The sequence below is a fragment of the Giraffa tippelskirchi genome, chromosome 8, assembly GCF_054371585.1.
Source record: "Giraffa tippelskirchi isolate mGirTip1 chromosome 8, T2T-mGirTip1v1.2.pri, whole genome shotgun sequence".
Lineage (NCBI taxonomy): Eukaryota > Metazoa > Chordata > Mammalia > Artiodactyla > Giraffidae > Giraffa > Giraffa tippelskirchi.
Genome location: NC_137282.1, coordinates 123,392,231 through 123,417,728, shown reverse-complemented (window position 1 = coordinate 123,417,728; position 25,498 = coordinate 123,392,231). Strand labels below are relative to the sequence as shown.

The window sequence follows — 25,498 nt, the reverse complement described above, 5'->3', positions numbered from 1 at the left end:
GAGTGTTTCTCTAAATGGATGGATTCTAGAGTAGTTAATTGAAGTGAAGTAGCATGTGTCATATAGGTGGTTATTAAATACTGTTAGAAATGACTGCTCCTAGTAATTTCATTGAAAATGTATGGCGTGTGCCTTATACAACAGCTCTAACAGTTCGTGCAGCGTGGATCTGGGAACAGCGAGGGAGGGTGGTGGGTCTGGAGAGCAGGCTTGGAATGGGGAGGCGGGAGGCATGGCGGGGGCTGTGTCAGGAGGGGATGGAGCGGGGCGGGCAAGGGACTGGACCGGCACATCCCGCATGCTGGCTTCAGGGGTCGGGGAGCATGGCCGTGGCAAGAAATGTAGGATCCTTTGAGGGAACTGTATGGTGATGAATCTGTTCTCTTGCACATTCCCGCGGATGAACTGATGGATGGAATTATCTTAGCAGGTCTTCTCCATCCCTTCAGGATGGATGGTGGCTTGAAGCAGGCTGGTGGCTCATGCTTGACCACTTCAAAACCCACCATGGCCGGCCAGTGCTGGTGGACCAGTGTGTCCTGCTGTCATAAAGGATTTCTCTCATGCTTACCTGTCCTGCCTAAGTTCTGAAATAAATCAGAAGCTTGCTTTTTGGGAACTGCAGTGTACCTGTGTCTATTCTGCAAAGGTTTTTCTTCCCAGGTGTCTGCAGCCTGCCGTGTCCCCTCCTTGCGAGAGGAAGATGGCTGGCTGCTCCGTTTCTGCCTGCAGGCCCGTGTTTCTCTGCAGTTCACGCGGATGTTTGGACCTTGAGCCAGCATATGGGATGATTAAGAACTCCACCCTTTTAGCTCCAGGACAGGATAGACACAGGAAGGTCCCAGCACCCCGAGTTCATGGTACCCTTTGTGGAGGAAATAGCGGTGTTTTGTGGTGGAGAAAGCAGTCATTATGATGTTTCTGTGGAAACATTTTTTTTTTTTTGTATTTTTGTTAATATGCATATTTGAAAAGTGTTCCAGCAATCATCTGCTTTAACTCATGTTAAGATGGGCTTCCCTGATAGCTCAGCTGGTAAAGAATCCGCCTGCGATGCAGGAGACCCCAGCTCGATCCCTGGGTTGGGAAGATCTCCTGGAGAAGGGAATGGCTGCCCACTCCAGTATTGTGGCCTGAAGAATTCCACGGACTGTATAGTCCATGGGGTCGCAGAGTCGGACACGCCTGGGTGACTTTCAATCAGTAATCGTGCCCTGCACTCCTGCTGTGTCAGGTTTCATGGATTTCTAATTAATACACTAGCCACGTAAATATTGATCTTGCCACCTCCTGCCCTCTGGGTCTCTGGAATCTAACTCTCTGAGCCCCTCCTCCACTCTCTTCCGCCTCAGGCTGGCCAGATGGCTGCTCCGTCCATCCCCTTGTTTGTGTCTTTTTAAACAGGTTTCATGCTTTGAGCGGAAGCATGTTCTCATTTATAACCAGAGTGTCGCTCACACTCCTCACTGCACTGTTTTCATGGAAAATGTTACTTAATAATCCTTTTAGGATAGTTTACAATACTTTTTATGCCACCTTTTCTGTTCACACCTGTGCTTGTTTTTGTCAGTGTTCAGGATTTCTTGTGTATCTGCAGTTGCTGTCAACAGTAAGGGTAGTTTTTTGAGTTTAGACCTAATCAACTTAATATTATAGCCTCTTATATACTGTTTGTTTCCGAAATCTTAATAGCACTTTGAGCTTGAACCCTGTGGTGATTGATCACCCAAAAAAGTAAGAATAGTGAGCAGACAAGTGAATCAACTGATTCTTATTAGCTCAGATGGTGAGAACTAATGGGAAATGGGGAGTTTCACATTCCTGGTGTTGTTACCTTAGCCAGAGACTCGGTTGTTTCTGCCTGTTGGACTTAGGGTTTGTGTGTCTGTTTTCACTAAGCAGAAAGAAGGGGTGGGGCAGGCTCCTCCCTGGAGACGACAGGGCCCCTCTGGTGTCCTGGACCGTGCTGGAAAGTCACGTGACACAGCTGTGATGCTGACTGTCCAGGACACTTCCTGTTGGCATAAATATTCTCTACCTTAAATCATCATTTGTTACCAGCTTTCCTCACTGCGGGGCTTCCCAGGTGGTGCTAGTAGTAAAGAACCCACCTGCCAGTGCAGGAGACGTTAGAGACTCAGGTTCGATCCCTGGGTCGGGAAGATCCCCCGGAGGAGGGCATGGCAACCCACTCCAGTGTTCTTGCCTGGAGAATCCCATGGACAGAGGAGCCTACAGTCTATAGGGTTGCAAAGAGTCTGAAGCCACTTAGCACTTCCTCATTGAGAGGGACTCTGCAGTTTCCCAGAGGATTCCCACGTGGTTGCTTTGGAGCATTTAACCAAATATTTAGTAACCAGAATGCTTCTCAGAGACAGGATGGTATTGTAAACAGGGCACAAATAGCGACTGCTGCAGAAAGTACGAAAAGGATGTTGAATGGCCGCCTGCCTGATGGACACTCCCCGCTGTCCCTATGGATGCTGAAGTGGAGGGCTGGGCGTGACTTCACCCTGCCGGTTTGGTCCGATGAGGCAGACACCTCAGTGTCGGTCCTTTCAGCCTCTGGTGACGATGGGAACTTGGTTTCACCTTTCAGCGCCTGGCTTGGGCAGGTGGCCTTAACTGAGAAAGCTGTGGGTTTCTCCAGGGCCAGGTGGGCGTGTCCAACCTGGAGGAGAGAGCCCAGCCTTTAGGACAAGCACCCTTGCAGGACCTTGGAATTGAGGGCACCCTGTTCCCTCCTGTGTGATTTGCCAAGAGGCAGTTTGGAGGGCGTTTGGGCATTGAGGGCAGAGCTGGAGCTGGAGTCCGGCTCTTCTGGTCCCAGGTCTGCTTTTCCCCAACTCTACCCCCATCACCATAGGACAGCCGCCTTCCATGGCCCGAGAGCCTCAGCGACTTTCTCTGGGTCCCCCTGTGACACCTAACAGTCCACTTGTTAAGGAGTCAGCTCCAAACAGCTTGGTAAACATTTTTATGCTAACAACCTAGTCGCTGTTTGAAAAAGTAATCATATACTTTGAAAGACTGAATATTTGTATTGCATTCTGAAACATCTGTGCCATTGGAGAGGGTACCTGATGGGCACCAGGCCAGCTTCTCAGATCACCGTGGCATCTCCTCTTCCACGTCCTGACCGTTTGTCACTGCTTTGCAAAGATGCGCTGTCGTCGGCAGGTGCTCCGAGCTGTGCGGTGTGGAAGCCGAGCTGCTGGTTCACCTGGTAGCGTTTTGCTGCATGTCTTCCTCATATAGAACATTCTGTGGGGCTCCCGTGAGTTTCCCCCAGCGCACAGGAGCTTGAGCTGCTGCCGTGGGAATTACTGAGTGCGCTGTTTGGGTTCTTGTGAGCCTGAGGCATCAGCTGTTGGTGATGAGCAGCAGCCCGCGTTGCACAGGTGGTTCATGTCCTGCAGGGCGTGGCTCCGAGCAGGTAACCTTCATGCGGTTACTGTGATGAAGCAAGTCTCTCAAGCAGTACAATCTTTGCAATACTTTGTAACAAGATGAGGAATGATCATGAAAATCTTTTAAGCCACCAAGAGGTATACCAGCTACTTCATGCAAAAGTATACGTTTTGCTGTCACTAGAATAAAAGGGTCCCAGATTTGCTGACCCTTTTCTGGGATGGCCTGTCCATAATTACTTGGCCCTTCAAAGGAAAGGTGATATTTAACAAGGAGCAGGAAACTAACTCACTTTCGATGGGTGTTTAAAAACCTCTTTGTTAAAAATACACTTTCTGATTCGGGATGATGGGAATTTATCAGCTGAATTTCAGCAAAGACCTTTCCATAATCAAGAGAAATTTTTAAAAATTACGAATGGATGATTTAGTAAGTGCAGCTGATGACACAGTTCTTGGATCAGTGTAACTTAAAAATATCTTGGCTGGGCTGAGGCCTATAGAATCTTAGTTCCCTGACCAAGGATCAAACCTGGGCCCCCCTGCGGTGGAATCACCGAGTCCTAACCACTGGACTGCCGCGAAGTCCCTGGATCAGTGTGACTTTGTGAGGTGTCTTTTTTTACTTGTTACACCATTGGACGAGTATCAAAGTGAATCATTTACGGTCAGTTTTGTTCCTAAATGTAAAACAGAGTATTTACTACATAATATAGTATTTTCAGTCTCATTGCTTTCACTAATGAGAGCCCAAAAGATTTTTGTATCTCAAATAAAATATTTAAGAATATTTTTCTTTTGTTTTTATTTTCTGCATAAATTTTTTTCTTTTTATATATTTTATAATTATGTAATATATTGGTACATAGTGTATCTATATATCTCTTTTACAATAAATATAAATATGAGCATTTACTCTTAAATGGGTGGGTACCACCCTCTAGAACAGAATAGTTGGGATTCACTTAAGCCAGAGGCCGTGGTTTTCAAACTCCTCCTTGTTGGATCCCCGAGGGCTTCTCGGAAGTCTCTCCCGGGTCTCGTGGTGCATAGGGACCGGGGCTTTGGTGGGTGGTCCCTGCCGGTCCCTGCTGTACCAGCACAGTTCTGCTATGAGCTTCTAAGGTTTTGTACCTGTGTTGCGTATAATGTTTGCATTTAAGAACATTGCCGAACCTTGCCGCGTGTGTGGCTCACATGGTGACCTGTTTCAGACGCTTGGCAGTGCACGCTCACTGCATTGTCGGGAGTTTTCACTGGGCTGGATCACTTCAAACCCTCTCACGGAAGTGAATTTAGAATTTTTTTACCTGTCTGCTCACTATCCAGACTGGCTGAGGTTTTCCCCCAACACTTACTGGTTGAAGTTCTAGCTCTTTTGTGACACTTTCTCTAGTGACTGGAAGAGATGAAACAGACCCCAGGCTCACAGATTCCCTGAGCCCTGGATCACGTACACGCTGAGCACTAGAGTCCTTTGTCTACACACAGAAGGCCAGTGCTGTGTGTGTGTGTGTGTGTTGTGTGGTGTGTGTGTGTGTGTGTGTGTGGTTAGCACGTACACTGGGTCCGCCTTGTCTCCTGGAGCTGTGGACCTCTGGGTCTGAGCCCCTCTTCTGTCTGGACCGACCCTGCCGTGGCTCTGACACGCTGGACGAATTCATGGAATGAGACACAACGGTGTTTTCTCCTCCGTGCTACTGGTTTCCAAACTGACATCGTGGATGATCCAGGTGGGTTCTGAAAGCTTTGTGCTGGGACCGCGCTAGCCTGTTCCTCCAAAGTGACTTTTGGGCTGAATGCTATCCTGTTTCTATAAAAAGCTGACCTAAAGAAACAACTATGAAAAGAACCTGCTTCTGTTGCTCTGAAACCTTCTCCTGAAGAATGTCTGTTAGTCGCTCAGTCGTGTCTGACCCTTGCCACCCCATGGACTGGAGCCTGCCAGGCTCCTCTGTCTATGGGATTTTCTTGCCTGGAGATTAGTGGGTTCCCATGCCCTCCTCCTACTGAAGAATACTTATTACCAAATCATGTTGCTTACTTTCCCGCAGGTAAGGAGTCATTACAGAGAGATTTGAAAAATACATATTTTGGGGGGAAAAAAATGCCTCACTGGGAGAACCGTAAGCTTCTTCCTTTTAATAACACTTCTGACATTTATCACATTTCCCTTTCTGCTTTTGTTGCCAGAAAGCTCAGAGCTGGTTCCCACGATCAGCAGGAGCAGCTGTGTTGGTTTCCATGTGGTGAAGGGACCCGGGGACCCGGGGGCGGTGGTGCTGCTGGCGTGCAGAGGGCAGGGTGGGGCGCACATCGGCACACCTGTCTGTTACAGCTCCCTGCTCACTGAGCACCCGGCCCCGGCCCAAGCTGTATTAGCTTTGTCTGTGAAGTGGGGCAAGTCATCTGCCCGTGTGTGTGTCTCACTGGTGGGGTTTGAACTTGGTCTTGTCCTGTAGGAAGCTGCATTTCCTCTGCTGTAGGATGCCCCATTGAGCACCTGAATCTCCTCCTCCCTTCCCCAGCCCTCATTCTCAAATTCATGGAACTTTGGGCCTAGCTGTGCTTTATGAAGACCTCTGTAAGTCCTTCCTAGAAAGAGTTGGGGTAAAGTTAAGTCAAGGGCTTTGTCATTGAAGGTGCCAGGGAGGGAGGCAGGAAGGGCGGCGGGGGAGGAGGGAGGCCTTCGTAGACCTTTGAGAGGAGAATTCCAAGTCTCAGATGGGCTTTATGAAAACTATCTCAATAAAACCGAGTTTTCAGATAAGCCCTTGAAAACAGTGCCAAGTGACAGTGACTTTTTTTACTATCACTAAAAACACCTGGAAGATTCCACTGGTCAAGCCAGGAAAGATGAATTTACTTTAAGAAGTTTTGAAACATTGGTACAAAGTGTAAATGAACTTTCCTTTCAAAAGAGCTTGTTGATAGTGAAAATATTTTTCTTGAAATTAGTTGTAGCAACATGGATGGACCTAGAGATTATCATACTAAGTAAAGTAGGTCAGACAGAGAGAGACAAATATATCAGGTTTATGAGGAATCTAAACAATAGTACAAATGGAGTTATTTGTAAAACAAAAACAGTCTTTCAGACAGAGAAGACAAACTTTTGGTTACCAAAGGGGAAAAGGCAGTGAGGAGTAAATCAGGATTGGGCTTAACAGATACACACTACTGGGACTTCCGTGGTGGTCCAGGGGTTAAGAACTTGCCTTCCAAAGCAGGGGACGTGGGTTCGATCCCTGGTCGGGGAATCAAGATCAAACATGCCATGGGACAACTAAGCCCGCTGCAACTACTGAAGCCCACACACATTAGGCCTGTGCTCTGCAACAACAGAGGCCCCCTGCACAGCAGCGAAGATCCTGTGCAGCCATAGAATAATAATGATATATACTTTTAAAAAATCAGATACACACTACTTCCCAGGTGGTGCTAGTGGTAAAGAACACATTGCCAATGCAAGATACATAAGAGACATGGGTTTGGTCCCTGGAGGAGGGCATGGCAACCCACTCCAGTGTTCTTGCCTGGAGAATCCCATGGACAGAGGAGCCTGGCGGGCTACAGTCCATGGGGTTGCAAAGAGTTGGACATGACTGAAGTGACTTAGCCTGCATGCATATATACACATATATACATACATATATGTGTGTATAAAACTGAATCACTTTGCTTATACTTGAACTTAACACAGTACTGTAAATCAAGTATACTTCAATAAAAAGGATGCAGCCCTCATTTAAGGGAGTAGGTCCTTCCTCAAAAAGTTGAATATGGTTAGTATATGACCCAGTGGTTCCACTGCTAGTCATGTTTACCCGAGAGAACTGAAAGCATATGTCTATAAAAAATGGGTGTACAAATGTTCATAGAAGCATCGTTCATAATAGCCAAAAGATAGAAACAATTCAAATCGTCATCCGTGGAGGAACCAATAGAGAAAATATGCTATTCCCATGTGATGGAATATTACTCAGCCATAAAAAGGTAATGAGGTAGTTACACAGGCTCCAGTGTGGATGGACCTAGGAAACGTGTTCAGTAGGGAAGATAGACAGAAAGGTCACATATTGTACCATTTCATTCATAGGAGATGTTCAGCAGAAGCAAGCTCATAGAGACAGAAGTTGACTTAGTGGTTGCCTGTGACTGGGGCAAGAATAGGGTGGGATGCTGGCAGCCGGGTATGTGTGTATGTGTGTGTGAGTGTCTCACTGGTGGGGTTTGAACTTGGTCTCATCCTGTAAGAAGCTGCATTTCCTCTGCTGTAGGATGCCCTGCTGAGCACATGAATTTCCTCCTCCCTTCCCCAGCCCTCATTTTCTAATTCATGGAACTTTTGGCATATTTGTGCTTTATGAAGCCCTCTTTAAACCCCTCCTAGAAAGAACTGACTTGTGATCGGTGTGAAGTTTCTTTTTGGATGATAGAAATTGTCTAGAATTAGGTCGTGGTGATGTTTTTACAACTTTGTGAATATACTGAAAATCGCTGAATAGTACACATTATAAAGGTGTATATTATAGTATGTGAAATGTATCTAAATAATAATAATAAAAAAAGAATGGACATTAGGCAAACTTGAAGAATCCTGGCACTGCTGAGGGATGATGCTGTACCTAGGAAGGGTATCTACACTATTCTTAAAGGAAGTCCTCTGTAATGCAGCCTCACCAGCAATGTGCTAAGGTCCTTTTGCCTTGGTTACTGGCTCCTGATGATAAGCAGGTTCACAGAGCCAGAGCCTCCAAAACGTCCAGGTGTTGTGGAGTGGGGGAGGAGGAAGCGGCGAGGATGCGAAGCCCCCTCGGGAGCTCAGGGGGAATTGTGAGAATCTGGGAAGCTTCTGCCTCAGTTGTGAGCAAGCTGCTTTGTTTTACATTGTGTATCTGGCTTCATGAGATTCCATATCCTTTGCTGTTAAAGAAACTGGTACCATCAGGAAAAACAAAAGGTGAGTTAGCCTAACTATATCTAGACATCTCTATTTAATTAAATTTCCTCCTCATTCCCACCAACAGTGTAAGAGGGTTCCCTTTTCTCCACACCCTCTCCAGCATTTATTGCTTGTAGACTTTTGGATAGCAGCCATTCTGACTGGCGTGAGATGGTACCTCATTGTGGTTTTGATTAGCATTTCTCCGATAATGAGTGATGTTGAGCATCTTTTCATGTGTTTGTTAGCCATCTGTATGTCTTCTTTGGAGAAGTGTCTGTTTAGTTCTTTGGCCCATTTTTTGATTGAGTTGTTTATTTTTCTGGAATTCAGCAAAATGCAAACTTGTACAGCCACTATTGAGAACAGTGTGGAGATTCCTTAAAAAACTGGGAATAGAACTGCCATACGACCCAGCAATCCCACTGCTGGGCATATACACCGAGGAAACCAGAATTGAAAGAGACACGTGTACCCCAATGTTCATCGCAGCACTGTTTACAATAGCCAGGACATGGAAGCAACCTAGATGTCCATCAGCAGATGAATGGATAAGGAAGCTGTGGTACATATACACAATGGAATATTACTCAACCATTAAAAAGAATACATTTGAATCGGTTCTATTGAGATGGATGAAACTGGAGCCCATTATACAGAGTGAAGTAAGCCAGAAAGAAAAACACCAATACAGTATACTAATGCATATATATGGAATTTAAAAGATGGTAACGATAACCCTATATGCAAGACAGAATAAGAGACACAGATGCATAGAACAGTCTTATGGACTCTGAGGGAGAAGGTGAGGGTGGGACGTTCTGGGAGAATAGCATTGAAACATGTATATTATCATATGTGAAACAGAACACCATTCCATGTTCGATGCATGAGACAAATGCTCAGGGCTGGGGCAATGGGATGACCCAGAGGGATGGGATGGGGAGGGAGGTGGGAGGGGGGTTCAGGATGGGGAACACGTGTAAACCCATGGCTGATTCATGTCAATATATGGCAAAAACCACTACAGTATTGTAAAGTAATTAGCCCCCAACTAAAATAAATAAATTTATTAAAAAAAAAACTTCCTCCTCAAAAAATAGCATTCTTTAAGAGGAAGAAATATGTGTAATAGATTGGTATGGTGCCCAAAACCCAGTGGTCAGTCACTAAATGGTTATCATCAATGAAGAACTGGTTGTGACCATTTGCTAGTAGAAGTAGAACAAGCAGATAAGCCCTGGGTTCTCTGGCAGATTGAAGTCGAGCGTGTGGGTGTGATTTTGTATCTGCTGCCCTTGGGAATGGTGACCTGTTGGTACATGCTGCCTGAAAAGAATCAGTCTTTTTTGAAAACTGTTACTGTATTTAATACTCTTTTTTTTTTTTTTTGAGCCCCCTGGGAGTTTCTGTAAATATTTATTGCTCCAAAAATAAAATGAAAGATTTTTAGAAAATTTTCAACAGGAACATCACCATAAGGAAGTTTGTAACCAGAGTTTTTTTTTATTAAATACTAATCTGGTACTAAAAAAGCAGAAATACTGTATGTGTAAGCACTTCCCTCACCCTAGTTGAAAAGTATTGCCATAAATGTTTACAGATTTTATATTTTAGTGGTTTAATAGTGTACTGTCATTTGTTTGCTTGGGGGCACCTTAATTTATTTTATTCTTTACTTTCTTAATGATATTGGCCACCTAAGTAAGAAAAAAAAAAATCCAAGTGGTTTAGAAAGGAATTTTTAAAATATAGTGGAGGACAGATGTAAATTTTTTTTAAGTAACCCCTCATCCAGTCCCTGAAATAGAATCCTAAAAATACAGTTGGCCTGCATGTTGGCTCACAGCAGAGTGAACTCCTGTGTGTGCTCTCAGGGACCATCAGCTGCTGGCACCAAAGGCTTCTGCTCGCTGTTCCTGCAGAAGCTTGTTAGGATTTTGTCTTTCTGTTTTAAACCCCGTTTGGGGGGACTCCCGTGGTCGTTCAGTGGCTAAGAGTTCTCCTTCCAGCTCAGAGGACACAGGTTCAGTCCCCTGGTCGGGGAGCTAAGGCCTCACATGCCCACAGGGCAGCTAGACCTGTGCGCTGCAGCTGCTGAGCCTGGGCTGCTCCGGGCCTGATGCCAGCTTGAGGAAGCCTGAGTGCCACAGTGAGGACCTGGTGTGGCCAAATAAATAGTATTTTTTTAAAAAAAGAAAAGAAAAAGTCAAACCCCATTTGATGGTAAAAACGGTGGGAGTGAAGGAAAGATAGAAAATAGTGGTTTGTGTAGGAGGTCATCCTGATGATATTACACAGAAATTTAATTTGCCGGGAATTAAAACTGAAGGGTAAAATATCTGTTACTAGGGGAGCGGTTTAAAAAAAGTAAGGTCTGTATAGATTACGGATTACCATGCAATTTAAAAAAAATACCTGTGTGTATTATCTGTTGATAAGAAAGTCAAAAATCTCCTTTTATAGGATGCTGCCTTTTGTATGAAAAAAAGGAAGCTAAGGCTATATATTCATACCCCTTTTTCTTTGCATAAAAGGCAACTCTGGGTAAACGCATAAATAACTAACAGAAAGGGTTGTTTCTCGTGAGAAGGGTCTAGGTGGTAGGAGACTGGATAGACGCAGGACAGAGGTGGGAGCCAACTCATTCCTGAATATTTGTTCTGCATATTTATTAATGTATTATATTGCTGCTGCTGTTTAGTCATTCAGTCGTGTCTGACTCTTTGTGACCACATGGACTTAGCCCGCCAGGCTCCTGTGTCCATGGAGTTCTCCAGGCAAGAATCCTGGAGTGGGTTGCCTTCCTTCAGGGGATCTTTATGACTCAGGGATTGAACTGGCGTCTCCTTCATTGACAGATTCCTTACCACTGAGCCACCTGGGAAGCCCCAATGTATTAGTACCATATTACAAATATTCACAAATACTGCATTCCCTATTCACAAAGTGGACCTCACAAACTCGAGGGTGAGAGCAGAAATTGGTGACTGAAAATGCAGATTCCATGGTGAGTCCTGGCTCTGCCCCTTCCCAGTCGTGGGGGACCTCGTTCAGGTGCCCTCTTGCGCCTTCCTTTTCTCATCCATAAAGTTAATTCTTGGAAAGAACTTGCAGTAGCCTCTGTCGTACAGTTTCTGCTGATGTCGTTACTAGTGGTCAGAGCGTCAGCGACCAGTCATTCCCATGTCGCCTGTCGAGTGTCTAAGCTTTTGGTCACATATCACATGTTGACTGCAGCAGCTGATAAATGCATGTGGAGTTTCTCTTGGCCTGTGGCTAAGAGCCTGGCCTCTGAAGTAGAATTGAGTTCAAGTCCCCAGTTCTTGCGTCAGTTCTTAGCCGTGTGTCCTTTACTCGCAAAGATACTGGGGTGGAATTGACCAGGTTGCCTGCATAGGGAAGGCACCATCCTGAAGTCTTGATGAAGATGCCATATTCAGAAGAGCCAGGAGAGGAGACCATTCATCCTTGCATTTTGATCTTACTGTCTCTGGTCCAAATCTGCATTTAAGCAGGCCCTGTTTTATGTCATCTCTTCCTAGAACGGCCTGGAGAACTGTGTTCTGGAGGGACTGGTAGGATTCTGCATTGGCCTGGGACTGTCCAGGGCAGGATACTGATGAGAACCAAACTCATGGTTTCATTTGAGAATCAGTTAATAATCGAAATGAGAACAGCCAGTCCAGGTTACGCTCTGAGGTTTGGGCTTATGTGGGAGGTGGGCGTCTGTAGTCAAACCAGTGTCCTTGCTTCTTAGCCATCATTGTGCCTCCAGTCACCAGTTATGGATGACGTATCCTTAAAAATTGTCCCGTGCCAGCCGCTCCCCATCTGCATGCGTGTCCTTGGAGGTGGTTTTGGGCAGAGGGGATGGCTCCCGTGGTTGATAGAATTGTGGAGCAGTCTTTCCAAGGAACCCCGCCTTGGGGCTCACATATTTGTGTGGCCCCTGACTATACTTCTCTGGAGTAGGAAATGACAACCCACTCCAGTATTCTTGCCTGGAAAATTCCAGGGACAGAGGAGCCTAGCGGGCTGCAGTCCACGGGGTCGGAGAGAGTTGGACACGACTGAGTGACGGCGCATGCATGCAGGCATGACTGCTTGGACACAGGGAAATAACGTGTCAGACCGGCTCTGTTAACCTGAAGGAATGTGTATCATGCCCTAATCGCTGCAGTAGGTATGACTGTCTTCATTTTAGGGGAATCGAGGCGCTGTGGTGAAGCACTTCAGACAAGCAGATCCAGGTAGTTGTGAGGGATGTAAATTATAGGGAGAGAGTTCCAAAGGGTGGCAGTCCCCAGAGTGAGGGCGGAGGAGGAAATGGCAGCCCGCTCCAGTGTTCCTGCCTGGAGAATCCCATGGACACGGGAACCTGGGGGGCTACAGCCCACGGGGCCGCCAAGAGTCGGACACGACTGAGTGCCTAATGCACGCAGGGTGAGGGCAGGGTCTCGGCTCTCGCTGGATTTGAGCTGTGGCTTTGCCACTGTCTGATGGACCTCACCCCAGCGGACCTCGCTTTCTTGATGGGGTCATCCATTGCTATCAGCGATGTGCTGGGTGGTTCCCGGTCAGGAGATGACAGTAAGGACCCCCGGGGGTGCCCCGGGTGGCGGGCGGGCCCAGCTGTGTTCTGCTTCAGGCAGGAGGCGTCGGGCCAGGAGGTGTCAGTAGCTGGGCCTGGTGACACTGCTTTGCAAGATGCTCTTGGTGGTGCCCGAGGAGGAAGCTTTGGAAGCCAAGAAGGACGTTTCCCCTCATTTCATTAGTGGATGTCTCTAGTGGGTCAAAAGAGATGTGAAAGTGATGAGCGTTAAATAGATACAATGGCAGGTCTGTCAGTGGTTTTTAAAATATAGATGTGAAAACAGCCAAATGGTTATCACCTTTCCCATAAAACTGGTTCTGGCAACATCTAAAACTGAAAACCAAGCCCTGATTTTACTTTTATAGAGGCTTATGGTGTCCAGTCTCCGCCTTACTTGTGGGTTGCTTTTACAGGGAACATGATGGGTGGTTCCTTTTTACCCACCCCACCCCCATGTTATTTCTTTTACGAGAAGGTTTGGCCCAGAGGCAGTGGGACTGGGAAGTTGCGATTCCACCTGGCTGCATTTTGGGGGAAGACTCTTTGTATTAAATTCATAATTACTTATTAGCAGGGTTACTGACTTTTAAAAAATATATATTCTGAAGGGTTTTATTTGTTTCTTCTTGGTTTAATTGTGAAACTGTTACTCACCTTCTAAATTTCTAAAATTATTTTTAGAAAATTGGAGGGGATACCAATTTTGTGCTTTTCAAGTGTATAGTTCAAATACATTTTCAAGCCGGTGGGCTTTATGTGTGTATATGCATTATTCCTGCAAGTCAAATTTACATTTTCTAAGGTTATGAAAAGCTCTGCCAGTGCCTGTGATTCTGGCTGTGATGTTGGATGGAGGACAGAGGATTAAAGCAGATTCAGGTGTTGGTCTGACTCCCCGAATTCCGTGGGATCACAAGTAGAAGTCCTCCAAATCTGGGCGTTACTTGGGTGACATCAGCAGAAGCTGGGTTTCTCGCTTTTCAGAGCTTAGCACAGCGCCTGCTGGTGTAACCGGCGATTCTCTCCTAAATCAGCGTGTCGTGCCAGCACTGACATACTGGGGTGTGTGTGGCGTCTGCTGATTCAGAAGCACCACCGTGACCCAGATCATTGGCATCTGGGGGGAACCCCTGTATCCTTGCACGGTGTTTGTGCTAGACATGGGTTATAGCTGAGAGGCAGGAGAATCTGCTGAAAAGAGTGCCACTCGGGGTTTATTAAGAATAAAAGCAACATCATCACAGCCACCGTTTACTAATTCAGGCTGGTGTCCTGGGCACCACGTGCACTGTGTTACTTGACCTCCTGCATCTCAGGGGCCCCTTGCTGTGTGAGTGTGGGAACTTAAGTGGAGCACGTGGGCTCTCTGCACTGAGATGCCCACTGCGTTCAAACAGACAGACTTCTCCATGGTGTTCAAACAGACTTCTCAGTGATGTTTGCAAGAGGAGCTGCTTGAGATTAAAGGCGTTCAGGCGGTCCTGTTTTTAAGGCAATGGTACATTTTTTACATTCTCAAGCCTGGAAGTGCGTATTCGTCTCCTGTCTTGGTCCTGGGAGCGGCTGTCTTTCAAGGACTGGAGAGTTATTTTCATGTATCAGCTGTACAGAGTTAATGTGCATGAGACTGCCTTGCAGTGATGATACTGCTCTCTTCATTTTAATGTTACAATTTGCGAAGTAGAGATGATACTATTTTTGGTGGGGGTGGTCATAGATATTTTTTCTCGGGGAAGTGACATACAAGGTCTTACTAAGAGTTGCTCCTCCTGGAGTGTATGTATGGGGGAGGGGGGTTGCTGCGCAGGGGAGGGAGTAGGAAGAATCTTAGGCATTTTCCTTAAACACTTTTTTTTTTTTTCTGTTCATTTCTAGTCTTTATAACCTGGCTTCACTGGAACTGAGAGAGAATCTACTTACTTATCTCCCTGAGTGAGTCTCTGGGGTAAAGGAAAGGGAGGTTTCATACTGAATGAATTTCCTGAAGCATTAAAAAAAAAAAAAAAAAAAACTACAGTAGCTTCTCAAAAAGAAGTTCTGTGTATTTTGGAAAATTTGAGAGATGCCAGCCTTAATAGACTTCCTGTGCAGTATTTATGGCCATAAAATCCAGATGAATCTTATTTTGGGAAACTAGTCCAAGTGAGGAATCTCGTGTTGCTCAGCATTTCTAAATCCCAAGAGCTCCTTCCCTTTGTATTTCTTTTTTTTTTTTTTTTTTATAGCTCCCTTACCCAGCTACGGAGGCTAGAAGAACTTGATTTAGGAAACAATGAAATATATAATTTGGTAAGTCTGTACTGAAGAGAGAATTGAATTTCACCTTGTTCTTAGTTATGATCACAGAATATTTGGGGGGCATCTCTAGGGATGCTCTTAAGCCAGTGTTTCCACAGAGACAGCTTGGCAACATTAGAGCATTCACTTTGGTTCACACGGGTTACGGATAATGATTGTGGGGAGGGGGGTCGGGGGTGGAGGTGACAGCGTGAATGGAAACAGCTGGCACTCCTGGGGAGCCTTGGGGATGCTTTTAGAAGAGGGGTGCTGATATTAGAGAAGTACCCACAAACCTCCGCTCTGATACTCCATTACTAACTGTTGAGTGAAGGTCCTTTCCTTCTTAATGGAAGGCTGAATACTGGAGCTTTGTTACCGTAACATTGCTTTTTGTTTTAGCCAGAATCAATAGGAGCTCTCTTACATCTAAAGGATCTCTGGTTGGATGGAAATCAACTGTCAGAATTACCTCAGGTGAGTGGTAATTTCACACAGTTTCCCTCCAAAACGCAAAAAGACCACTGTCACCCTCACGCGTCCCCTGCTCTTCCATGAGATTTTCTAGAAAGGGGAGCTTGAAAACTAAAACCAGATTTGGAAAAATACGTTGAGCATTCATTGCGCCACATTGCCATAAAAAATTGAAAGCCTCAGCCCACCATTTCTAAAGATAGTAAATATATCTTTTGGTGTGTGAAGTCTGCATTTTATTTCATCCTGGCTTGAGGCCTGGGTTGCCTGCTTGAAGCCCAGCTCATTTGGAAATTACCAGGATGCTGGATTCTGATGGCAGGAGTTTCTGCCACTGTTAGTGATATGCCAAGTATTTTGGGACGATTTGAGCACATTTTGCTGTGTAATAGTTGATGTAAAATCAGTGCAAAAAGTTTCCACTTCATGTTTTTTCCAAATGTTGCTTATGGTGTAGCTGGAACGTCACATGCTGTTTACGTTTTTCCTGCTGTTACCAAGCGTGAGGAGCCGTGTTCCAAATGAAATGGGGTCGTGTGGGCTTCTGTGTGTGTGGTCATCTTGTGGGTTCTAGCACGCAGACCCACCTTCTCATCAGTTGAGAGAGAAACTTAAACAACACCACCACACAGGCATTTCCCCCAACTTTGTGTTTCTCCAGCTGTTACCGAATTCTACTCTTTGGGGTCTCTTAGAGCCAGGGTTTAAAGTCCGTATATTTCATGATGGTCAAGTTATGTGTATTGTATAGTAATTCAGGAACTGTCTCTGCTAGGCTCTCTGAACCCCCCATGACGGGACCGTGCCCTTCGGGTGGAGGAGGTGTGTGTATCTCTGCAAGGAAGTCTGGTGCCGTAAAAAAGCACCTGAGTAAAATTCTAGTTGTAGTTATCTGCTGGAATTGCCAGGACATCACCGACAACTCATCCAACTAAGGAGCGAATTCGAGTCTGTTTCTGAGGTCTTGACTGCATTTGGGAAAAGGAAAGGGCAGATCAGCAGCTGATATGAGTGAGGGTTTGATTAACAGATTTCTCTAGGAAATTATGAAACGTCCTGATTAAGAGAAGTCTAATTACTTAAAAGAGTCAAAGGATGGGGCAGAAATGCCAGGAAGATATTAAGCAAGTATAAAATACCAGCTATAAAAGGCTGGATAAACAACAAGGTCTTACTGTGGAGCACACAGGATATTCAATATCCTGTGATAAAACAGAATGGAGAAAGAATATGGAACAGTGTGTATGTATAACTGAGTCACTTTGCAGTATAGGAGAAATTAACACAGTATACTTCAATAAAATAAAAAGCTCTTAGACATGCAGTGGGCAGATGTAGGTAAACAATTTGTGCAAAATGTCACATCCTAAACACAAAGAAATTAACATACCATTGATGATGTTATTAATTTTTTTTTAATGCATCTCATTGGCCCACTTGTATAACCTTTTGTTAAGTCAGGACTAAACTCATCAGACAGTCTCAGATAATCAGTTATTTTCCTGTCTTCACTGATGACAGAAAGAGAAGGAGACAAAGACATTGTTTAAAGGAATAAATTTAAAAAGTGGGCTATCCTCAGGGGGCCTGGCCTGAAATGAGTAGAAAGGTAGTCTGGTATCCTCCAGGCAGGAAATGCAGGGGTGGGGTCCCAGGGTGTGTGTTGGGTGGGGGATAAGCTGGGAAGAGTTGTTCAGGCCAAATTCAGTGCGGATTTAGGAGTCTGCGCTTACGTAGACTTCAGGGGGCCACTGCAGTTCGAGGTGGGGTTTCATTCCGGGCCTGGAGCGATGATTCCCGGCGGGAAGCATGTAGGCACAGTTGTGAACAGACTTGGGCAGAGGGTGTCCAGACCTGTCCAGGCGGGAGGGCGCTGAGCGTGAGAGGGACAGGCTGGCAGCGGGACGGGGCAGTGGGGGCACCAGTACGAGAGGGAGTGTGTGTCGGGAGAGTGGAGGGTCAGATGCCTCTGGACTGGAGCTCGGGCCCCAAGGAGGTGCCTCCCCGTCCTGTGTCGGCTCTTCCCTTTCAGACCAGTTTGGCTCTCTTGTCTCAGGTATTAACAGTGTGTGTGTGTCTGTGTGTGTCTGTGTGTGTATGTTTGTGTGTGTGTGGGGGGCTCTGTTGTCTCGGGTATTAACAGTGTATGTGTGAGTGTGTGTGGGTGTGAGTGTATGTGTGTGGTCTGGCTCTCTTGTCTCGGGTATTACCAGTGTGTGTCTGTGTATGTCTGTGTGTGTGTCTGTGTGTGTGTGTGTGTGTACGTGTGTGTGTCTGTGTGTCTATGTGTGTGTGTCCATGCATGTATGTATGGCTCTGTTGTCTCGGGTATTAACAGTGTATGTGTGAGTGTGTGTGTGTGGTCTGGCTCTCTTGTCTCGGGTATTAACAGCGTGTGTGTGTGTGTGTGTGTACGTGCCCCAGTTTCCCCGGGTATTAACAGTGTGTGTGTGTGTGTGTGTGTGTGTGTGTGTGTGTACGTGCCCCAGTTTCCCCGGGGAGCAGCTGAGCCCCTGTTGTCCCAAGTGCTGCCTGTCACGGAGATAGAAAGGAGTCTGCTTCCCACAGGACTTCGCAGGCTGTTCTGAGTTTTGAGTGCGAACGTGGAGAACTGGTGTCTGGCCTCTGTTTTTCTCTTTATCCCTCAACTGGGGGACCTTCAGGTGACTGGTTCTCTCCTGGTGCCCAGGCCTCATCCTCCTGAGGGGTGACTGCTGGCCTGCCTGCAGGCGGAGGGCCTGGCTGCCCTTCCCAGCGCCGCACGTGTGATTCACACAGTTTCCCGTTTTCATTGGAAGGGGGTCTGGAAACTCGCCCCTGGAAACATCCCCAGGACCACTCTGCTGTTTGATCTTGAAAAATCAATTTAAGGAATTCCTCCGTACGGTGAGCGGCTCCGGCTTGACTTTCTTTTCCTGTGTCCTTGGTGCAGGAAATAGGAAATCTGAAGAACCTGCTCTGCTTAGACGTCTCTGAAAACAGGTTGGAAAGGCTTCCGGAAGAAATCAGCGGCCTGACTTCATTGACGGATTTGGTCATTTCGCAGAACTTGTTAGAAATGCTCCCGGATGGCATCGGTGAGTGTGGACGCTAGCTGCCATGGTGCTGGCTGTTCAGTGCTGGGACGTGGTTCCTTCAGTCGTTTGCTTTTAAAGAAGGAAAGCAAGGAGTATTTAATACAGTTTAAATTTCTCTATATGCAAGCATTTCTGTTTTCCTGGTCTGGTAGCAGGTATATCGAATATATGTTACTACTTTTAAGTGCTGGCCTATTTCCTCTGCAGCTTGTGTCCATGATTTTGGTGGGGAAGAGCCCAAATCAGAGAGTGTGTTTTGGGCATGTGAACAGTTATCAAGACTTTTCTAATTGAGCATCGCAAATAGTTTATGCTGAATGACCTTTGACCTCATGGTGTGACCCCCCAGGAAGGGCTGTTACTGGGGGTGGGAACTCATGGAGACTTTTCTGGTCCTTCGGGAATCATCTTTTCCTTGAACCATTCTGTGCTGTTTCCTTTAAAAAACAGTCCAGACGCTTCCTTTACCGAAAAGGAGCTCAGCCCAGGGTGAGAAAATAAACACAGAGAAGATAAAAACAGACGTGGGCTGTCAGCTCCGCCATAGCCAGGCCTTCCTAGAAATTGTAGGAAACTATATTTAACCGTGTGGCTGTCATAGAACAGCTTCTTTGACCTTCACTTAACTTGTATTCAGAACATCAAAGGGAGTTTGGGAGAGGTTTTCAGTAGTTGGAGAAGCCTGTAACAGGGGGCTGGCTTCCTTTCTGGCGTCTGGTCCAGATGAAAGGGTCGCTGATTAGAGCGGCTTGGCAGAAAGACAGACAGACGCTGCCTTTCAGGTGAGTCTGGTTGGGAAGCTGATGGGGTCTGTGACTCTAGGTGGAAATGTTCGGTAGGAATCACATATAGCATCAGAACAGTTGTGGGGACTCAGGATATTTGGTTGCTGGGAAAAGGGAGAAATAGGCATGAGATAGTTGATATCAGGCCTTTGAAAGGCTGTCAGGTAGAAGGAGGCGTCGACTTATTCCATCTTCTAGTTCAAGTGGGTGAAAGGAAAAGGTTGTGGATCTCAGTTTGATTTAAGAAAGAACTTAACATGCATCTCTTAGGAATCAGTGTGGGCTGCTTAGGGAAGAAATGAGCCTCCTGTCACTAGAAGTATTCAAGGAGAGTCTGCAGGCCCACTTGTGAGTGGTGGTGTTGAGGAGTCTCTTGGGGTGAGCTCTGCCAGCTGTACGTTCCATGCCCCAAAGACGATGCTGACGTGTCTCATGGCCTGAGGACTGGGGGACCCTCTGGGGACACTGTTAGTAGGTACTGATTATGCTGAATAAGGAGCTTATGATTTGGTGAGCCCCCCTGCCCTGCCCCATGACCGCACTCAGAGTTCATCCTTTTAGCATCTCCCCGTCTCCAGCTTTATTGCTTTTGTGATAGAGGCTGTTCCTGATTGTCCTGAGGGTAGTGACGTCCTGCTGGCCACTCTCTGTGGATACCAAGGACATCTCTGTAGGCGCAGCCCCCGAGGCTGGAGTAGTTGAAAGTGAGAATCTAATGGCTCAGGGTCTCCTCCAGCCCACGGAGGCTGAGGAGGCTGCAGTAAACCGGCTGTTTTCCTGTAGCCCGAGGGCACCTCTCATGAGTACATTCTGCGCCCTGAGTGAGACAGACCTGTCTGAATGTGGCTTTCCAGAGATTACCATCTCACCCTGTAGGCACAGAGATTTCCCTTGTAGGGATCTTCACTGACTCATCATCATCCACAGATGATAGAATAGACTGACCTGTGCTGTCTTTGGTTTTTCGCGAGGATGATTCTTGTGTGTATTAGTTGCTCAGTTGTGTCTGACTCTTTGTGACTCCATGGACTGTAGCCCGTCAGGCTCCCCTGACCATGGAATTCTCCAGGCAAGAGTCCTGGGGTGGGTTGGCATTTCCTTCTCCAGGTGATGTTCCCGACCCAGGGATTGAATCCACGTCTCCTGCATGGCAGGCAGATTCTTTGCCATCTGAGCCAGGATGATTCTTAGAGTAACAGAAAAGTCTCTCCTCTGTACACAAGACATTTCCTGTTCTTAAAGCTCCATCAAGAGCCAGCTATTTGTTTTTTCGTTAATTCTATGGGCTTTGACATGATTTTCTTTAGGTAGCAACTTTTTAAATGATTTTCTGTTAATTGCCGACTGTTTCTGACAAACAGAACACACGATTTTAACTCTCAACCTTTTGTACTGTAAATGCAAATAGCACAATTTCTTGAAGCTGGGTGAGGAAAGCAAACAAGAATGGAAATGCCCAGCAGCAAGCAGAGAGGAAATGCCAAGTGGTGACCAGAAAAACAGTGATAACTAATGAGCCTAAATAACACTTTTACAGGAAAACTAAAGAAGCTATCAATCTTGAAGGTGGATCAGAACCGACTCACGCAGTTGCCCGAGGCGGTTGGAGACTGTGAAAGCCTCACGGAATTGGTTCTTACAGAAAATCGGCTCCTGGTGAGCGTGGCCGCAGGGTCAGCGGGAGATTGATGGTGTGGGTTCCGCGTCAGAAATGCTTTGCAGGGTCGCTTCTACGTATTTGTCATTTGGGTGGACCAGATGGAAGTCCCCTTACGTTGTAAGTAACCAAGGGGCCTGAGAAGCAGACTCGGGACATACAGATGATCCTGGTCCCCCTGTCAGCGAGTGCATCCCCAGTGTGATGCTCAGGGTACAGGGACTGGGCTGGACACCTGGGGATGGGAGGCGGGGGGCCAGCTCTGCTGGTGGAGGTGCCTCTGCTCGCGTCTGAGGGTGGCCAGTGGGAACGACGGTCTGTCTGGTTCCTGGAGCAAATGTGAGGGTGGGGTGGGGGGGGATGGGGGCTGGCCCTAGAAAGCCTTGGGGGCACTGAGGGTGGGGGGATGCTCTTTTGGGGAGCCAGAGCACAGCTCTGACCTTGATCTCACCCATCCGAGAAGCTGGTGAGGCCGAGCAGGTGCCTGGGCTTGGACCAGCCCTCCCCGTCCTCCCGGCGGCGCCTGCAGAGCGAGTTTCTGGGGCGGCTGCTCTCCACCCGCTGCCGCTCGTGCCGCCCCGTCCTCTGCCGCCCGCCCCGTCTGCTCGCCCTGCTCCTCTTGTCCTGGCCTCCTAACCTCTTTGTCTTTGGTTTACCTTTCTGCCTTTCCCTCCACTCCTCTTTCTTCATTTTGTCACTTTAGTATTTGCCCAACTTTTCCTTTTACCTCTTTGTCCCCTTTTCTCCTTTCTTTATAAAATGAGTAAGTAATGCTCTTCTGGGTAGCAGAGCAGAAGTCAGCAAGAGTGGGTGAGGGAGGCGGAGCTGGTGGGGGGCTGGGAACATCCCCCTGTAGTCAGGACACTGGCCTTCCTTATTTCTGGAAGGAAATCCGTTAGAATTATAGATGGTAGTCATGACAGTTAGAAAACTGGAGTTCACCCCTGGATTCCCTCAGGGTTGAGGATCCTCCTCTCCCCATGGACCCAGGGCTGGTTCCTGCGGGGCCGGAGTGCTCACACCAGCCTGGGCGGTTCCCTCCTCCCCAGGCCTTATGGACCCCCCGCCGCCCACACACCCGCCCAGCTCTGGCTCCCATGGCTGCACTCTGGCCTCCACAGGCATCTGCAAACTAGCTTCTCTGCGGTTCTCAGAGGTGCAGGCAGGGGAGGGGTGAGTCTCAGGGGTGCAAATTTCACTTCCTTGACTTGAAGGGCCTTCGTTACCTCTTTTACTGAGTGTTTCTCTGTTCCCAGGCCCGTGTCTTTGACCTCGTTTCATTGAAACATACTCTCATTTCTACAAAAATGCAAAATATTAGCTGCCACATCCCCAAGTGAGCATTGCAAACACCTGCTGCTGAGGAAGGACTTCTCTTGCTGGATGAGATTAGACCCTCAGTTCTTGAAAAGATCTGTTTCATGTTTTACTCTGAGCCATGTCCAAAGTGTGTGTTAATAACAAAAATGTTATTTTAACAGACTTTACCTAAGAGCATTGGAAAACTTAAGAAGTTGAGCAACTTGAATGCAGACAGAAATAAATTAGTGTCTTTACCAAAAGAGGTATGTGCTTTTAAGAAAATAATATAATAATTAATAAAGAAATAATGATACACAAGGGATCACAGATGTCGGATACTTATGTGCTGCTTTTTAAAGGTGTGAGCTCTCGTCTGTGGGTTCAGAGATGGTCGGAGGGATTGTATCAAAAGAATGACCATCAGTAACGCTGAGGAGAGTAGGTGGTCCAGATGGCTGTGAGCAGAGCTGGGAAAGGTGAATTCAGAGGGGGCCAGAGAGAGTGGCATTTGGGGGCTGGCCTAGGAGAACAGCAACACCATCGACAGGAAGGGGTGATCGTGGACTTGGGCTTTGGCGGTGATTGGGGGTAGTGAGCAGGTAAGCCCTCCCATGAGCAATCGGAGTTGTGAAAACGGGTCTTGGTGGGCCGTCTTCCCTCACAGAGGCTCATGTCTGGGAGAGTGAGAGGGAGCCCTCTGCGTAGAGGCTGGTGCCGGGGAAGGTAGAGCAGGGTTCTTAAGATTTTTTGGTCTGTGCTCCCAGCAGGAGAAAAGCGCCTCCACCCCTTGTGGGCGGGGCTGCGTGACTTAGAGGCATTTAACCAAGGAGGAGCCGGAACTGAGAATGGGGAGGAAGCCCTGAGGGGTCCCACGAGGTGGTGTCTGGTGCTGTTTAAAAGGAAGGCTGTCTTTCTCCTTGGAAGCTGGAGATGGGTCCCACCGAGCCTGGTCTCTAATATAAAGTGTAAGACGCTGTTTTCTCTGCTGCACAGCAAGCTGGTGAGCCACACCCCCGGCCAGGGCCGCACAGGAGGAAGTGTGGCCTCCTGCGCTGTGGTCCCCGGCCAGGAGCAGCTTCCCGCTTCCTTCTCTGCTCGATCCTTGTCAACGTCCATCTTGCAGTCATTTCAGAGCTGTTCTCCAAGCAGCGGGAGCTTGAGGGACTCTTATGCTGCTGGGGCCGCTTCTGCAGGCATCTCACCTGGCCTGGTCTTTTCTCCCCCGTCCCTGTCTGGGGGTTCAGCAGCCCGGCTTTTCCCTGGGTGCAGCGGCCGGCGCTCCTGAGCAGAAGGATAGGGATGTTTGTTACAGATTTGACCGCATTCTCACACAGCCACGATTGGAACCCTAACATTTAAGTAAAGCTGTTTCCAGCAGAAAGACTTAAGTCTCCATCTTCGCTAAACTGGGAGTCGGGGAAGAGATTCTGCTCATTAAATCCTCATTTTGGTTCTAGTCTAAAAGCATTACACCAAAGGACAGGGCTGGTGTTGACCGAACTCTTGTGGGAGAGCGCGTGTGGGTGTGTGTAGATCAGACACACAGGCCCAGGCAGAGGGAAGGAGAGAAGACCTAGGCCCCCCCTCCTCAGGGCCCTGCACTGGACCGGGGGCTGTCGTGTTTGTTCCGTGAACTGTTTCGGCAGCTTTTGAGGCCTTGAGGATCTGGGTCTCCCTGCCTTACAGACGAGGAAGCTGAGGCTGGCAAGAGCTTTCCCACCAGGGCTTCCACAGCTGCAGTCTGGAGAAGAGACTCAAGAAGTGTCCCCCACGGCCAAGCCTGTAAAAGCCTGGCCGCTCAGCTCGTAGAGGTCGAACCTCACCTTGTCGCCTCTGTGACCTTCACATGAGGCAACCCCTTCATTGCAGGAAGTGTAGTTTGGACACTTTAGAAAATTAATACATTTGAGGACAGTTTTCAGTAAACCCTGAAGAGAGCACTTTGGAGTGTGACATGAGTCTCGAGCAAGGTCCCCACCCTCCGCTACATCCCTGTCCCTCTCTGCATCTGGTCTTTCAAAGGGACACGTTTTAGACAAGAACATGAGGAACCGCTTCCTGTAAACTGTCCCCGTCACGTTAGCATCAGCCCTCTTCACTCTGAGAGGATGAAATTATGATGCTTTCCTGGCATCTGGAATTTCATCAGGGAACGGAGTCTGCGCCTTTTCCTTCAGCTGCCCAAGAAGGCAGCTGTTTAGGGCCCTGGGGACTGGCTCCTTTCTTGCCCATTTCACCCCCCACTCACGCTCAGCTCCCAGACTGGGATGTGTCCCGGTTCTGCTGTGAATCCCAGCTTGGTGACCCTGCAGAAACGGGCAGTGCTGGCCTCTGACCCGCAGTCTGGGCCACCAAACCACGGAGGGGCCCCTCACCTTGCTCTGGGTCTCCTTTGTCCCTCTGGGATGTGCGTGCGTGCATGCGTGCGTATGTGCGTGCATGTGTGTGCACGTGTGTGTGTGCATGTTCTCTGCCTCCAAGCTTGATACCATCCCATCACATCCTGCACTCCTGGTTGGATTCTTCTCTCTTCTCTGTCCAGACAGGACTGCTTCCTCCTGAACAGTTGTCTCACGCATGACACATTTAAACTGACAATGCCAACCAATTCCATGTATGTGCCCCCACGTGTGTGCCCCCATGAAGCCATAACTGTATTAAAGGCCATTGGTCTGGTGTGCTGTGTAGCTCTTCCTTTCTTTTTGTTCTTTCTTTCCCATTTGATAATGTCACATACTGTCACTCTTATAGCAGAATTCCTTCATCTATAGCACCGTTTATTTGCATTTTTTCCCCATATGGTTGAGGGGAAAAGGTTTGTACTGTGTGGGTCACAATGATAGAGGCTGTTTGTGTTGTGTAGTGTCACATGTAGTAAACATTTGCAAACCAATGAATGTCTCTTGTTTTCTTAATTGTTAGCTGCTTGGATATTTAGAAAAGTCAGGTCAACTTGCCATCTTGTAAGTATTGT

At 47.4% G+C, this 25,498-nt stretch overlaps 1 protein-coding gene across 1 annotated transcript in view; it reads left to right on the top strand.

Moving 5' to 3' along the window:
* The window catches only part of LRRC1 (leucine rich repeat containing 1), a 131,113-nt gene that overhangs the window by 86,356 nt on the left and 19,259 nt on the right, over positions 1 to 25,498 (top strand). The window contains exons 5-10 of the mRNA XM_081519855.1: positions 14,828 to 14,884; positions 15,178 to 15,241; positions 15,632 to 15,706; positions 18,636 to 18,780; positions 21,103 to 21,221; positions 22,704 to 22,787. Of these exons, the coding sequence (XP_081375981.1) occupies positions 14,828 to 14,884; positions 15,178 to 15,241; positions 15,632 to 15,706; positions 18,636 to 18,780; positions 21,103 to 21,221; positions 22,704 to 22,787 (544 nt within the window). The remainder of the gene's footprint in view (positions 1 to 14,827; positions 14,885 to 15,177; positions 15,242 to 15,631; positions 15,707 to 18,635; positions 18,781 to 21,102; positions 21,222 to 22,703; positions 22,788 to 25,498) is intronic.